This window comes from Chionomys nivalis, chromosome 1 (assembly GCF_950005125.1).
Source record: "Chionomys nivalis chromosome 1, mChiNiv1.1, whole genome shotgun sequence".
Lineage (NCBI taxonomy): Eukaryota > Metazoa > Chordata > Mammalia > Rodentia > Cricetidae > Chionomys > Chionomys nivalis.
In genome coordinates, this window is record NC_080086.1 from 31544543 (window position 1) to 31561355 (window position 16813).

At 45.7% G+C, this 16813-nt stretch overlaps 1 protein-coding gene across 6 annotated transcripts in view; it reads left to right on the plus strand.

Moving 5' to 3' along the window:
- The window catches only part of Cacna1c (calcium voltage-gated channel subunit alpha1 C), a 562741-nt gene that overhangs the window by 464672 nt on the left and 81256 nt on the right, over positions 1-16813 (plus strand). For 5 of the 6 annotated variants that reach the window (XM_057773598.1, XM_057773572.1, XM_057773582.1 and 2 more), the window contains exons 19-23: positions 1287-1419; positions 1740-1869; positions 3281-3340; positions 7092-7198; positions 9989-10076. In XM_057773598.1, coding sequence (XP_057629581.1) covers positions 1287-1419; positions 1740-1869; positions 3281-3340; positions 7092-7198; positions 9989-10076 — 518 coding nt within the window. The remainder of the gene's footprint in view (positions 1-1286; positions 1420-1739; positions 1870-3280; positions 3341-7091; positions 7199-9988; positions 10077-16813) is intronic. The other variant, XM_057773590.1, reaches the window with a different exon arrangement.

Consider the following 16813-nt stretch of genomic DNA (forward strand, 5'->3'; position numbering starts at 1 on the left):
GTCTTCTGGGGAGATGGTAGCGTGAGAGCTGCCACTTGCACGACTTCAGCTACACATCAGTGTCCTGAAATATCTATGTGCTGTTACTGTTATTCCTTCAGAGGAGAAGCGGAGCATGGGGAGACTAAGTGTAAGCGCCGTATTCAGAAAGCAGTAGAGTCATGATTTAGATGAAGGCATTTTCTGGAACATTTCTGGGTATGGCAGCCATTGCAAGCTACCTTTCCCAGGATGTTGATTTCCAAGAACACATAGCACCTTCCCCGGAGATGCTGTGAGGCGAGCTAAGTAGGAATGGGTCGACTGATTTCCATGCGGTCTAGCCACTGGCCAGGAGAGCAGAGGAACCCTTCACCTGATGTCACTGTCCAGCATCAGGACCAAAACCTCTTGTCATTGTTTGAGCTCCGTTATCCCTGCCTCACCTTCTGGGAAATCATAGGAAAATGCAGGCCCAGTCTTATGCAGGCGAGTAGAGGCAACGTGAACTGCTGTGGGATCTCGCCTGCAATGGCTGTCATTCCCAGAAGATAGCAGTTTGCGGCCCTCGTTCCTGACTTCAGGCTCACATGTTCCGTCCAGCCCTTCTTTTGTCATGCTCCCTGAGTCTTAGATATAAATGTCCTATTTAGGACTAAGCACGGAACTGTCGCTTATGCTTGGCACCTACAGTAGCCATGTGTCTCTGTGTTCACTACCATCCATGGTGACTGGAAAATTCTCAGATTACTGCTGAAAGTAGCGTTTGTCTATGGGCATAAAGATAAACTCTTTAGAAGGCAGTTTGTGGCCATGTCATTTTGGGTACAAAGCAATAGAAAGTTCCCTCATTTGATCAATGGGAGTTTCAAAATCGGACTTGACCAGACAGGATTGCGCAAGTCAGCTAGGCCACCCCCTTCTCTCACCTGCAGCTAAGATAAAGGGTGACACCTGGCAGTGCCCGAGCCTATCCCAACCTGCTCTCTTGCACCTTTCAACCAATCGTAACCAATCTTCTCTTTTTCTCAGTGTTAGGGGATTTTCCAGCGTAGGGGATTTTCAGTTTTAAAACCACAAGTTTGGACAAAGTAGAACATATCCTATTTACAGCCCTTAGAACTATATACTTCCAGCAAAGCCTTCGACAGCCCCATGGGGCAGGGCAGAGCATCGGCCTGGATTAACATTCTACAGCTCAGAGCACCAATAATGTCTTGATCCTGCCGTAGGAGGTGTCCGGAAGGAGGCACAGAGGGGAGAGCGAGTGCTGGAGTTGAGAATGGAGCTTTTGCTCTTTCTTACAGGGGAAGAGGATGAGGAGGAGCCAGAGATGCCTGTGGGGCCACGCCCCCGGCCCCTGTCTGAGCTACACCTTAAGGAAAAGGCGGTGCCTATGCCAGAAGCCAGTGCGTTTTTTATCTTCAGCCCCAACAACAGGTGTGTAAGAGTGGCAAGGGAAGGAAACTGATTCCCCTGGATCCGAATTTAGCACTTGCCTGTATCCAACCTACAGGAGAAGCCTCGGTGCCCCTGGCTCCCCACAACTTATGTGGAGACACTAAATTAGGAATGTTCTGGATCATGAATCAGTTGGTCTGTGGTTAATTCCTTCTTCAGGATTTTCACGTGTGAAGTATTCCTAGTGGGCCACACTAAGTCCGTTTACCCTAAGACACCGAGGCTCAGCGGTACTGGAATTGTCCTGCCTGTATCCCACCTTTCCTGACATCTCTTCCCTCTTCCTCCTTCGCACACAGGTTCCGCCTCCAGTGTCACCGCATCGTCAACGACACTATCTTCACCAACCTGATCCTCTTCTTCATTCTGCTCAGCAGCATCTCTCTGGCTGCCGAGGACCCCGTGCAACACACCTCCTTCAGGAACCATGTATGCACTCGATTTTGCTCTCTGCACCCTGTCCTTCTGAGAGTGGAGCGGGCCCACAGCTTCTGCTGCTGCTGTCTTTGCTCAGTTAGGAGGCCCGTTCTGACATCATATTCCAATTACAGTGAAGAGTCCTCTAAGAGATTAGAACCTTGATAGAAAACCCAGCCCGGGAGTTTTCACTGAGCAAGTGAGCATGTATCCAATGCATCTGGCTAGTTGATAATGGACAGTGATCAGGCATCTTGTTGCCTGTGGATGTTCCCCAGGAAGCTCAAGTTGCCTGTAAGTAAGCAATGTGGCCACTGATTTCGCGCCCTGCTCCCATTCCCTCTGACTAAGAAGGAGCATTGGCAATTAGGTGCTGATGTTAAGGCTGACCTTATAAGAAAAGTAATTTAAAAAACAAGCATGGTAATCTTCAAGAGTAAATATGTTTGGAGCTACCCAAGGCTCTTGTGATCAACATTAAATACTAAAAAGAATTGCCATACTTCAAAAATCCCAAAACTTTATTAAATTTCAGCCACACAGGCATGAAGAAAAAAGAGCTACTCTCCAAAGCTACGTCTATAAACAAAGTTCTCAACTCTGGGATTCTGCCTGTTCTGGGCTGTTTGCTGAGGTCAGGAGGAGTAGCCTCAGACCTGGACCATCTCATAAGATTAAATCAAATATCAATGCTAGAGTTTGTTCTCAGCCTGGGCTGGCCTGGAGGACTTCCTTCCTAGGGCCCCAGGCCGTGACAGCAATGTGAATGTCCTCCTCTGACATAGCATGCCCCACCTGTATGAGAGCTGGGCATTCTTGTGGCCCTGCAAAAACAAACCCATTCTCTGCTCTCCTGACCAACATCCCATGGTCTATTCTGGGTTTATAAGTAAATCGAGTGGATGATGGAAGGAAGCATCCAGATGGACGCTGTTCTGACCTGGTTCCTGTTGAGGTCTGCCCTGGCAGCTCCTCCTACCTGCCTACAGACACCAAGCTGAGCCAGAGCCACCTGTGCTAGCTCTGAGTGGGAACTAATGTGGGGAAGTCTTTCCTACCTGTCTCCTTGCCTATCTCCGTGTGGAAAGGCTCTGGTGGTGTACGGGGGATGCGCCTTGTTTTGAAGTGCTTTTCCTTTTCTGGTGAACATCCACTGACCTCGCCCCTTTCCTGCTTGTGTCCTGCCCACCCCCCCCATCCTATTTGTTTTTGTTTTGCAGATTCTGTTTTATTTTGACATTGTTTTCACTACCATTTTCACCATTGAAATTGCTCTGAAGGTAAAGCCCCATCTCCCTCTCTCTTCCTTCCTCTCTCTGCCAGTCCCAGCTCTCTGCTGCTGTCTGTCTTGTTGCTAACACATGCTCCTGTTGGTGTTGGGTGCACTCTCAGAGCCACTAATCCAATTCTGCTTATTTTTCAGATCCTAGGCAATGCAGACTATGTCTTCACTAGTATCTTTACATTAGAAATTATCCTTAAGGTAATGCCCCTGAGCCATGTGTCTCCGTCTCTCTGTGTCTCTGCTCTGTCTGGTGACTCTTCCGTTTCCTTCACTCTCTGACTCTTGTGTCCTCACTTCATGCTCTCACTTCGCCTCAGCTCAGCTGCCAGGAGGAACCCACCCTACCACACCACTCCCATCCACTCACTCAGCCGCAGTTCTAGGCCTCGAAAAGTCACGCGCTGGCTGTGTCACCATGTGGATGCTAGCCCGTCACTGGCTGAGCACGGTGGCTGTCGGGGGTGCTCAGAACCCACATTCGCATGTACCTTCTAGAATCAGTCAGTGGCTGAGCCCTACTTGAAATTCTCTCTCCCTCCTCCTGCGTAGAGGAAATGCCAAACAAGCTCTAGGAAGGCAAACCCTCTGGAGCATGAAGGAGTCACTTTGGCTCCTGTGGTTGGAGGCTTATCATCAATACCTTTCTCAGTATCAAGGCAAACATTAGTTGGGCCATATAATGGTTAGTAATGGTGAGCCTGAAACAGGACTGGGAGCCAGCATCACAACTGAGACATACAGCAGACAACTAGAGGTTGTTTCTAACCCCGTATGACCTGCTTCTCTAACCCCCAGTAAGCTGCAGCTCAGATGAGAGAGGTTTTTACAGGTTGTTACAAATATGTCTGCACCTGTAAATCAATGCATGGCCTTGGTAGTCTACCTAGGCTGCAGGACCTCGGGTGATATTGGCTTCTCTCTGAGCAAGAGGGAGATTTTACCCTTGAGCAGAACAAACAGGAGTCCTAGTCTCTGGTCACAGGCTTCAGCTTAAGCATCTTCCTGGGACGCTTGCCTGGGACGCCCTCTCCCAAAAAAGCTCAGGCCTCTCTTCAGCTCATCCTTGGGGTGGATACAAGCCTCTGTCCACTCTGAGTGTGCACCAGTACCAGCTCCAGACCTCTCTTTTCCTGATGAAACCCTCAGATTGCACCCAGCCTTTTAGAGGGCTTGACATTTCTATGCCATCCAGATATGACTTGAGTTGGGCAGATTCTGTGTCTCCCAGGATGTCCTTATACCTCAGAGGCTCAGTGGTCCTGACCCTTAGCTTCCTTTGCTCACCAACTGTGTGGCTCAGATTTTTCTTTCCTGCTCAGAGATGTTAGATGGGGGACAGGTTCCTGGAAGTAGGTGCCTAGAGCCTACATCTCGATTCCTCCTTTCTGCTTTGCTGCTGCACCCTAGACTCAAGGTCGCATACGGGTCCTGGAAGAGCTTTCCCAGGACAAGAAAATCTCTGAGGCCCAGTTCCCAGGACCCCAGGCCGAGCTTCACTTGAGGATTTCAATGGTGCTTTCTCCTTAAGATTGCCATGCAAGCGGAGATGAGAGTTTCTGCAAGCATTGCCATGGCAAGCCCTTCCCCCCACTTCTTCCTTTGGCTTCCAGTCTCTTTTCCGCTCACTGTGCTTCCGAATACTCCTCCCGCATTCCCACTCCACTTCCCATACCTCCCGCGCCTGGGTTTGTCTGCCCAGCTGGGAGGTCCTGTATCATGCCAAGACACTGATTGTGATGGTACCCAGAGCATCATTTGCTCCAAAGGATTGTTGAAGAGCCATTTGTCTTTGAAAGGACAGGACAGGTAGGAGCATACTAGTTAGCCTGTTCTGTCGAGGAGAACGAAAGTAAAATAAGAACCAGCCAAGGAAGTGGCATAAGTGACAGGGTGGCTTGTCCCTAGAGGTTACCTGGAGAAAGGTGATTGTCTGGGTTGGGTGCGAGGAGAAAACTTCACCTCCAGCTCAAAGAACGTGGAAGCTTCTTTCTCACTCCATCCCTTTCTCAGAGCGTAGATGCCTAATCCCAGGCCTTCCTTGGGAAATAGCTTCAGGAAGTAGGGACCAGGCGGGTGACAATCTAGTGGCACAGGGTAGAAGAAGGTCACTTGTCCTGGCTTTTTCTGGTGCCATGAATGCACGTAGACTTCAAATGAATGTTCTCTCTTCCGAGTATCTACTTCCCCATTCTCACCCCACTCTTACTCTGGTCTCACCTGGGCACATGTCCATTGCTCCCACCCAACATCCTCATGCATTCTAAAGGGCTGCTCTAATTCTAGCATCCATGACAAAACATGCCCAAAGTCAAGAGACAGAAGTTGTGTTGTGAGCCACATTGTCCCTGTCCAGGACTTTCTGATGAATATGAACTGTGACAGTCACTTAACTCTACTGTCTGGGGTCCAGGTCTTCACAGAACCGTAGGACAGTGAGCCCTCCAGATTGTAATCTTTGGGAGGGATCTGTAGCCATATTACCCCAGAATCTTTTATGTAATCTCCCCACTTCTAAAAACTGCTGCCGAGCACAGATTCCCAAGTCCCCTGTGATCTCCCGCTGTAGGAGATAAATGGCAAGAATTAGGTCGCAAGAGCTATTTTTGCCAATTTCCCCATGTATTGGTCTTTGGGTGTACCTCCCTAGACATGCTCTGATTCCAAAGAGAAAAACTGGACTCCAGATGACCAGGAAACTGTTCGTTCTTGGTCTCTCAACCGTCAGTTCCACATTTTTTTCTTGGGCAGATGCTCCGTGACCAGTAGCTTTATTTAGGCTCCTCCTGGGTCTCTGTGAGCCTTCACTGCAGTCAGCAAAGTGTGAGTGTCCAGAGTGCAGTTTCTTACAAGCACAGGGAACAATGTGTATCAGATCCTAAAACAATAATCATCACCTGACATGCTCTTGTTTTGAACATTTTCAGAGAACGTTCTTTGCTGTCTGACCCGTGCAAAAACATGAAATATCACTCACACTTTATAGATAAGGGCACAGCTTCTGTTGTATAGGAGGAATATAGATTTCAAACCCAAGCCATAGTGAAAGCGAACACACCTATGGAGCTTGTCATGTGCAGAAACATGTCCTAAGTGCTTCATGTGTGACCACTCCACTGATGCTCACAACCCATGGGACAAGTGTTACCATTATCCTAATGTTGCAGATGAAGAAAATGAGTCACAAAAACGTTCATTTTTTTTGCATGAGACGTATGAAATATAATAGAGCTGGACTTTGAATCCAGGTCATCTAGCTTCAGGGGCTGTATTTGACCCCACTGTTCCACCTTGGCCCTCTGAACGTAGCTCCTACTCTTTAAAAGACCCCATCGAGCCTCTACATTTGACAGAGACCCTAAGCATTGCTGAGACCAGCATGTAGAGAAAGGCTAACTATGGTTATTGGTACCGACAGAGATTTTCTGGGGTATGGGATTTTTTTTTTAATGGTAAATCCAATTAAGTCCTGGACAAATCAGGATGGTCGGACGTCCATCTGGGCATGTCTCATTCTTCCATTGATGCCTTGTGTCTTGGCTGGCCCTGAGGGTGAGATGGAGAAAGGAAGTTAGAAGCCATGCACACAGGGGGAACATAACCTATGCAGAAGTAGCAAAGGACCCTGCAGGGTGCAGCTATGTTGGCCTGGGGATGAAGGACAGTGGAATTTTAGCAGAGTGTCATGGTGCCGATCTGAGGTTTGGGGTTGAAGAATCTGACACTTGTCAGAGCTACTTAATGTCCCGAGCTGGCGGGGAGGTGTCCTTTGGTAGCTGAAGGAATGGCGGAGGAGTTTCTTGGCACTGTGTCACCTTTGGTCCTCCCTGCTATCCCTGTGCAGTGCTTGGGCTCTTCCCTGGGGATGCTGATGCTGTAGGCAGGAAGCCCGGTGTCTAAACGTCTCTGAAGCCTGGGTGGGTCACTCACTCGTGTTCTCTCCTCCCTGCAGATGACCGCTTACGGGGCTTTCCTGCACAAGGGCTCTTTCTGCCGAAACTACTTCAATATCTTGGACCTGCTGGTGGTTAGCGTGTCCCTCATCTCCTTTGGCATCCAGTGAGTCCCTCAACCCAAGATGGGGGCAAGCATCTAGGAGTGGGTGTCAGAGAAGTCAGTCAAGCCCTGGAGGGCCTTCTTGCAGGACTCTGACAGTGTGACTAGGATTGGAATGGGGTGGAGCCTAAAGTAGTACCCAGTGTTTGTTTTTGTGTCTTTCTCCTCCCCCCTCCTCCCTCTCCTCCTCCTCTTCCCCATCCTTTCCTCGTGGTACTTGGGACTGAACACAGGACCTATCTTGTTAGACAAGTGCTCCAAACTCTTTTAGTTTTTATTTGACATAGATCCCACTAAGTTGCCCAGGCTGACCTTGAACTTACGACTTCCTACTTTAGCTCCTGAGTAGAGAGGATTATAGACCTGCACCACCAGGTCCTACTTAATTTCTTATATCTGTGTCTTTCATGGTCTGACACTTGAGGTACATTAATCCACAAGAATTTGTTTAAATGTCAGTATTTTTGTCATGGCAGGTTCAGGCCCCATTACAAACAAACAGGTATCTGTGGTACCTTCCTCTCTCAAGCCTCATTCACTGTGCCTAAGGCCTGAGGCTGCCCTAGAGCTGCACAAACCGGCCATTGCTGTGACCCACCCTGGCCTAGCCCAGCCTTTTCCCCTGATTCCCATGTACACACCTACACATGGTGGGGGTATGCACTTCTGTTCTACAATGGGGATGGGGAAGATAGAGATTAAGAAGGAGGAGGGTGGTTAGCACTGATTCTCAACCTCTAGCTGCACAGAGGAACCTTCTGGGGAAGTTAAAAAGAATGCCTTTTTCCATGGTGCATACACACACACAGAGGTACACACACACTACCTATGAGGTAGGCAAGGAAATGCTTTTATAAATTTTGGTGTTCAAGACATTCAGAGACTAAGCCAAGGTTATACCCGTTACCAAGGCTTGTATCCCAGGCATCTTGGGTCTCCCTTCCAAGGTTGACTCATGGTTAGCTTCTATGGTGATATGGGGGCCATAGAAATGAGACCTTTTTCTTTGGTCATCAATTATGTTACCTAAAATTTCTCTTTCGGAGCCTAAACATCTAGAGTCCCACCTCAACACTACCAAGGTCACTATTTCACATTGAACCAACAATTCCTCTTGGTTATTTCGATATTTTGTTTTGTTTTGTTTTCGAATCTGCCCTTAATTTTTTTCCATTGTGATGCAATCCTAACCTCCTGCCTCCCAAATGCTGGGGGAACAGTGACAGAGAGAAATGGCCTTTGTGGCTTTTGAAGTAAAGATCCATGGACCAGAGAAACTGCATTTTTGTACTAGCTCTCTCTTGACATTGGAAGAATAAGATCAGCACTTGCTAACACATCAGACCCTGGTTTTGTTGTTGTTGTTGTTTGGTTGGTTGGTTGGTTGTTTGGTTGGTTGGTTGGTTGGTTGGTTGGTTGGTTGGTTGGTTGTTTGGTTGGTTGGTTGGTTGTTTGGTTGTTTTTTTGGTTGTTTGTTTGTTTGGTTGGTTGGTTGGTTGGTTGTTTGGTTGGTTGGTTGGTTGGTTGTTTGGTTGGTTGGTTGGTTGGTTGGTTGGTTGGTTGGTTGGTTGTTTGGTTGGTTGGTTGGTTGGTTCCCAGTCAAGTTTGAATCCTCTTGTCACATGCTGGAGCAGATGCCTTCATTAGACAGCACCTCAGGTCAGAGGTCACTTCAGAGGCTGCTCAACCACTGAGTGTGGTTAATGACTTCTACTTGGGTTGGACAGATGGAAGCCATCTAGCCATCTCGATGAAGGGCTTATGGAGATACCTGTCACCGCTTCCCATCAGGAAGTAGCCATAATCCAAAGCACCCAGATACGCTGGTGTGACCTTAGCATTCCATGGTTCTTGGGACACCACTTCTTCTTTGAACATTTTTCCTGGCACACCACTGCCTCCTGGAAGTCTGAGCATGTCCTGAACTGTGGTAGAGTTTATATACAGTAGTGGGCAATGGCCCAGGCATTGTATTTGGAAATATTCCAGAATTACTTTCCCGTGCCTACCACCTCCAACCACAAAGCCTGAAGTTTCACCATCAATGTGCATTTGGTATGCACTATGGTGATGTCTTCAGCAGGCAAGATAGTGAAAACTGCCATTTTATTTGTTGCATTTATACTGTGCCAAGTCCCTTCTACCTAATGTCCATAAATTCCCCTTCAGTCCCTGAAACAATCCTTTGAGCTAATTACTGCCCCATTTTCCAGATGAAAAACCAGGGCACAGAAAATTAAGAAATGTGTCCTGCGTGCAGCTGGCTGGTTACAGCATGGGGACTGATGCACATCTGGCTGGCTTTCGTTGTCACTTTTGACACTGTAGACATCTCTTAAGTTACATATTAATTTGCTAGTGACTTGGTTTTTGTGCCCCAGCCCTCCCTACACCAGGGCTGGAGATCAAAAGAAGGCCCCAAGCATGCCAGGCGAGCCCTCACCCTGAGTGGTGTCCCCACTGCTGCTGTGCCTTTACTGCCAGGGTCACAAGGGTCCCAGGGGAACAAAGAGGTCCCAGGTTCTTAGCACTGAGTGATAGAAGTTCTCAGTCCCCAAGACAGAGTCTTTCTTCCTTCCTTCCTTCCTTCCTTCCTTCCTTCCTTCCTTCCTTCCTTCCTTCCTTCCTTCCTTCCTTCTTTCCTCCCTTCCTACCTTCCTTCCTTCCTTTTTCCTTTTTTTCCTCCTTTATTGTCTGTCTAAGAGCAACCGCTCAGAACAGCATCCAAACACACACCATTCTTCGCTGTAGCCCAGGCAGGGGAACTAACCACCCACCCTGCTTCTCTCCCAGGTCCAGTGCAATCAACGTTGTGAAGATTTTACGAGTGCTGCGGGTCCTCAGACCCTTGAGGGCCATCAACAGGGCCAAGGGGCTAAAGGTAAAGTAAGAGGGTCTGGGCGGACAGCATCAATGCAGTAAACATTATCTCTCCCTCTGACTGGTGGAAGCTGAGGTGACGGACAGGCTACAGGACAGGTGAATGAGTGTCACCTGTGGTAGAGTCACTCTCTAAAGCTAAGTGTTTCAAAGGGTTGCCCACACACACACACACACACACACACACACACACACGATAAGTCAGTCTCTGTGTACCTGGTTCTTGGCAAGGTAGTCACTGAAGCTGGCACCCCAGGAATGTTAATTTGCATCAAGATAGCATAAGCAGAGAAGTTTACTGACTTGAAATGGACAGAGAGGGGCCAGAACACTAGGAAGTTGTTGGCCATCCCTTGCCAGGATCTAGAATTCATGAAGTATCGATGGTTCTCCTAGCTGCTTCCTAGGAGGCATCCACGGGGTTACAGGGTTGGCTCCAGGGAGTGGCTTCCAGAGCAATTGAATTTCCCTCATTTGTTTCTTACCCAGCTCAGCCGACAGATGCCACAAGGCACACACAATACTCGCCCACTTAGGTTAACATTCAGATAGGTAGAACTAAGACAAGGGAGAAGCCATTTTTAAGTTAACTAACATATTGTTTGATCTTCCAAACCCTTGTCAAGGCAAACAAATAAACAAACACAACCCACAGATTTTCCCTTAAAGAGGATACGAGGTAGTTTATTTTGGTGCCAAATATAAATGATCCTAACTTGGTGCTCCAAATATCATGTTTTTGTTATTAGTTACTCATTCCTTTTTTTTTTTTAATTGGGTTGCAGTATAACAGGTTTTCTCCTCATGGAGTTCTCACCGTCGCTCTAATCATCTCCCCTCTTTTCCCTTGTCCCCTTCACACCTGCCCCCTCCCCTGCTGTACCCCTCCACCCTCAGGATTCCCTCTTCCACTTTCGTATGCCGCGTGTTCTCCTATCCCCCTTCCTTGAAGCCTCTTTTTCCATCTCATTGCCCCCTTTCTTGTTTCCTGGAAATTGCCCTCATTTGCTCCCACCTAAATACACGCACTTAATTAGAAGCCGGGGTATGGATGAGAGAACTTGTAGGTATTGTCTTTCTGTGCCTAGATCACCTTACATAATACAGTTCTCCGATTCCATACATTTTCCAACAAATTTCATTAACTTTTCTTTATGTTGAAAAAATAATTCCACTGTTTATACGTACCACATTTTCATTATCCACTCGTCTACAAACACCATGTTTTCGTGTGGTACCAGTTGAAAAGTTTATGTGTGTGTGTATGCATATACAATGTATCACAATCTTATCTCTCCCCCTTTCTCTCCTGCCCCCACACACTTCCCCCTACCATCTCCTGTCTTCCTCCCAACTTCTACTCTTAAACAACTCACAAATTCAGTCCAGTTGGTGTTGTGCATATGTGCATTGGGGGAAGGTTATCAACTGGGGCACTGGCAATCTGCCAATGGCCAGTGACTCTCCATCCTGTCCCTCAGAGTGCCATTAGCTCCTCAGCTAGGGTCAGGTATCAAGAGCCCCTCTGCCTCCATGCTGGAATTCTTAACTCTTTTGATAAAACTGGTGTCATTTCATAAGACTTCTTCATGAAGCCTAAATTTTGTTTAGCCCATTCACCACCTCTGATTTTCCCAACCCCCTTTCTCCCATCTCCATGTAAAACTTTAGCTCTCAGGATCCACAACCCCCCCTTTTCATACGTGTTCTACTCTCCCATTTTATTATAATGTTTGCTTTGCTTTCAAGGTCATAGTTCCCACGTGTCTTCTTCATGCACACTTCATTTTGCTTAATCCTTTCCCCACCCCTTTTCCTTCAGCCCCACCACTACAGGACCTGCTTAAACTTTTCCATCTTCTCTACCTTGTTTCTGTAACCTGTCCCCTTGTCGTGAGTGTATCCCACATCCACTAGCCCACTGCTAGTTCCCAGACTTCCATATCTACTCCAGGATAGATACACAAAACACATTATTTGAAGCTAACAACCATCATATGAGAGAAAACGTACAATTTTTGTCCTTCTGAGTTGGGGTTACCTCATTTAATATAATACTTTCCAGATCCATCCATTTTTCTGCAAATTTTGTAAATTCATTTTCTTTACAGTTTATGTCTATCTTTAACAAAGATGATAGTTGGGTTTCCTTTGCTGTGTTGAACACCATGACCAAAGGCAAGCTGAGGAAGAAAGAGATTATTTCAGCTTACAATCATTGCCCATCATGAAGAGAAGCCAGGGTAGGAACTTAAGGCAGGAACTGAAGCAGAAGCCATGGAGGAGTGATGCCTACTGACTTGCTCTTCATGGCTTGCGCAACCTGCTTTCTACCCATTTAGGGGTGGCACCACCCCCAATGGACTGTGCCCTTCCACATCAGTCATTAATCAAGAAAATGTCCCATAGACTTGCCTACAGAAATCTGACTGAAGCATTTTCTCAACTGAGGTTCCTGCTCCCAGATAACTCTAGTTTGTGTCAGGCTGACAAACCAGCCAGGAAAATGGTCCTCTTGTTAATATTTGACACACAAACATATTGCTGTTAAACCATGAAGTTTCCTTTCTCGTTTATCCCCAAGATGTCATGCTAATATTAATACCATAATATAAATGCGATATAACTTTTTAAGTCCCATGGTCTTTAAATTTTTCAGCACTTGAAAGTTCGGTCTTTTTAAAAATCCAGTGTTTCCTTATAAGAGTTTCACCTTTTAACTGTGGGCTCCTATTATGTTCAAACTAAGTTAAATACTTTCTTGTTCCAAGAGGAAAGAACCAGGGCGCAGTCACAGTCAAATAAAAGCAAAACCAAAAGTAAGCAGTGTTGAATGTGCAGTACTTAGCCTCTGGGCCTCACTCATGGTCTTCTGAACTCCAACATGCCTGGACAGCTTCCCTTCTCCAGCTCATCTCATAGGCTTAGGCTGGTCCTTGGCAGTCACCCACCCTGTGGTACTGCTGTCTCCAATATTCTGGGGTCTCCATGGCAACTAAAGCTACACCTTCACCAACAGCCTCCCCAGAACTCTCTTCAGGGGCTCCAGCCCTTTTACCCAGTGCCAGGCCTCAGCTACTCTCCATGACTTCATCATGCCTTTGAAACCAGTAATACCTCCAGCTGTCAACCTGAGATATAGCCTTGGCCCTCTTTGGAGCACAACTTCTGTCTGCTGCTCCTGAGAAAATACTCCCAAAAGGCTCACTTCTGTGATCCCAGTCTCTTCTTGATCAGCACTAATTTCTCTGTTCCCAATAACCAGCATCCACTGTCCCATCAAAACAGAGGTTTCTCTTTAATGGTGCTGGCCTCCTGTTAATCACAGCCGATTCTTCAGTCCCAGCTGACCAGAGCTCCAGATTCTTGATTCAAAGTATCACTCAAACATCCCTTTGAAACATCACAGGCCAGGCCTCTCCATCATCTGCATCTCTTTCAGCATCCCTGTCATCCAAGCTCCTTTAGCATCCCAGTAAAGCTATGAGCACTAAATGGTTTTTCCAGTACAAAGTTTCAAAGTCCTTCTGCAATCCTCATGAAAGCAACATGGATAGGTCGTCACAGCAATAGCCCATGAACCTGGTTTAAAAAAAAAATGTCCTACTTAGGTTCCTATTGCTATGATATGAATATATATATATATATATATATATATATATATATATATATATATAATTTATTCGAGTGGCTTATGGGCTGTGGTCCAAGTCATCCAACAGTAGCTGTCTTTACAGTGTAAAGGCCAAGAATTCTGTAGTTGTTCAGTCACGGAGACTGAAATGTCTCAGCAGTCCCTGTCTCATGCTGGAGCCCCAGGGAAGACCTAGAGGGCTGTTGTTCTTCATTATACATTGGAATCCCAAAGAAGTAGGTTCTATCATGAACAAAGGAATGCCTCAGCAACAGGATAGAGGTGCTTGCCGATGGGAGAGGGCGCAAGCAGCAAACAGTGCAAGTTTCCTTTTCCTCGTACTTTAATGTAGGCTGCCACCAGAAAGTGTGGCCCAGATTTAGGGACATCTTCCCACCTTAAATGATCTAATCAAGAAAATCCTTCATAGGCATGCCCAGATTACTTAGGTTTTCATTGACTCAAGGTATAGTCTAGTTGACAGCCAAGATTATCTATCATGATGACCAAAAACAAGTTGGTTTTTTTGGAGTTGTTTTTCTTGGGGGGGGGGGGGGTTGGTGTTTGTTTGTTTGTTTGCTTGTTTGTTTGTTTATTTGTTTAGCTTAGGGTTGTAGTCCATCATAAAGGGAAGTCAGGGCAGGAACAAGAAGGCAGGAATGGAAGCAGAAGCTATAAAGGAGTGCTGCTTATTGGCTTGCTCTTTATGACTTGCTCAGTCTGCTTTCTTATATACCTCAGGACTGTCTGCAAGAGGCGCTGCACCCAGTGGACTGGGCCTTCCCACACGAATCATTAGTCCCACATTATAAACAGTCTGATGGAAACATTTTCTCAGTTGAGGTTTCCCTTTCCAGATAAGTCTAGCTTGGGTCAAATTGGACAAAAAAGATGGTTCATTGGTTAACTTAATTTAATGGGACACCCAATAATTATTTTATAAAGGGATAATAAATGTTTTCGAAGAGGGTAAGTAGATTTTAGATTTCAGAGAGCCAACAAGAATGCTATAGGCTAAGGAAGCAAACGCTTTAGTTTTGAACAGCTGGTGTAATATGGTTACTTACCCACCAAGCTAAAAGACTGAAGATCACAGGCAGGCAGATAGAATTTTGTATAATAGATCAAAGTTTTAAAATAGTTTAAAATATTGTCTACTAAAATAAGTTTTGCAATTGTTAAGTGATTTGAAAGGCATGTCCCCAAGTAGGAATAATTTTTTTTCAAGTAATTCTTTTTAATAGCATTTCTCCTACTATGAAGATGGTGGCCATCTAGCTAAAGAAGGCTTTACCCCATTGGTAAACACACAGTCTTAGTATTTTAACATTCATATGAAATCTAATCACTAAGTTTCAAATGGTTTACTTGATAAAAGCATAAAATAGAATACCCTAGTTCTCTGGGCCTTTTCTTTTTTTATTCTATTTAAGCATCAGTTTTATCTCAAGGTATTTTTTAATAACCTTTCTTTATAGCCAGTTTAGTCATACCAGTGTCATCTCTTTTTTTAATTTTTATGCTTTACAATATTGAAAGTATTTTAATAATATTTTATTAATTCTTTGAGAATCTCATGCAATATATTTTGATCCTACTCATCCCTGCTACTCTTATTTTGCCTAGATCCACCCCCACCTACCTGCTCACCCAACTTCATGTTCTTTTTTTTTTTAATCCATCGAGTCTAATTTGTGCTACCCAAATACTCTTGGATGTGAGACCATCCTCTGGATTATGGTTGATTTACAGGAGTCATGCCCTTAAGGGAAATGGACTCTCCTCCCAACAACTACCAGTCACCAATAGCTCCTCAGCTAGAGGGAGGGCCTTGTGCCAATCTCTCTCCTCCATGCTGGAGTTTTTCTGGATTGAACTTTTGCAGGTCTTGGACATGTGTCACAACTGCTGGGAGTTGATATGTGCAAGTGCCCTGTGTGTCTATGAGACTCCTTGCATCATCCACTGTCTCTCACTCTTACGGTCTTCTGTCCCCTCTTCTAGGCTCATCCCTGAGCCTTGGAAGAATGTGTTATAGGAAAGGAATGATTAAATGGGGTAGGGGCATTGGCAGGGTTGAGGAGGGATTATGGGGAAGGGAGAACTAACACTTAAGGCCTTTTTAAAAAGTTATATGGAAACCTACTACTATAGAAGATTCTAAATATATAATATACACATATGGAAACGGTTTAAGTGGAGTTACCCTATAACAGGGCAGGAACAATGCTCCTTTTAGACACCACAGGGTCACAAATGAAGAATCTAGAACCAGGAATGGGTTACCGCTTTTGGACTTGTTGACAAGTTGGGTCCCATAAATCCCCAAACATTATAGGCTATTGCCATTATTCTTAGTTACCCTCCAGAACTTGACAGTAAGACCCTACTGTTGACAGTACCACGTACTTGAGTCATGGAACATGAGGAAATCAGACTGACCTGGAAGCTTTATCCCTGGCTAGCTTTTCTGGTGCTGGAAAGTGCTGTGCATGCTGCCAGAGGAGAGAAGCAATCATCCATCTTTCCAAGCTGTGAACCCTATGCGGTAAAATGATGACTGTCCTGGCAGGATTAGTCCACTGGTGCAAATAGTGACGTGAACGTCCTTGGGATAATCAGCCAACCAAAAACAAAGCCATCCTTCACTTTTTTCCTCTACAGAGATAGCAACACTGCTAGGCTCTCCATGTCTTTGGGTGTCATCTAACGCATGCTTATTATTAGGTAAATCCTTTTGGAAAACAGCAACAGATCCCAAACTTTCACCAACCCTGGGCCAAGAATGCCATCAGGTGACATCAAAGGCCTATGACAGAGATTTTCCCACTTTGCTATAACCCACCTATGTGGTATTTAGACCAGTGTATTTGAATATGCCTCAATTTATATGAAAATTTAAAAGAAAACACAGGAAGTTGAAACACAAAAATGTGAACAGTTCTGGAGACATTTTCAACAAATTTACATTATTTGTTTTAAGATTTAAGCCTTAAAGTTTTTTTTTGAGACAGGATTTCTTTGTGTAGCCTTGGCTGTCCTGGAACTCACTTTATAAACCAGGATGGCCCAAACTCAAGAGATCTGCCTGCCTCTGCCTCCTG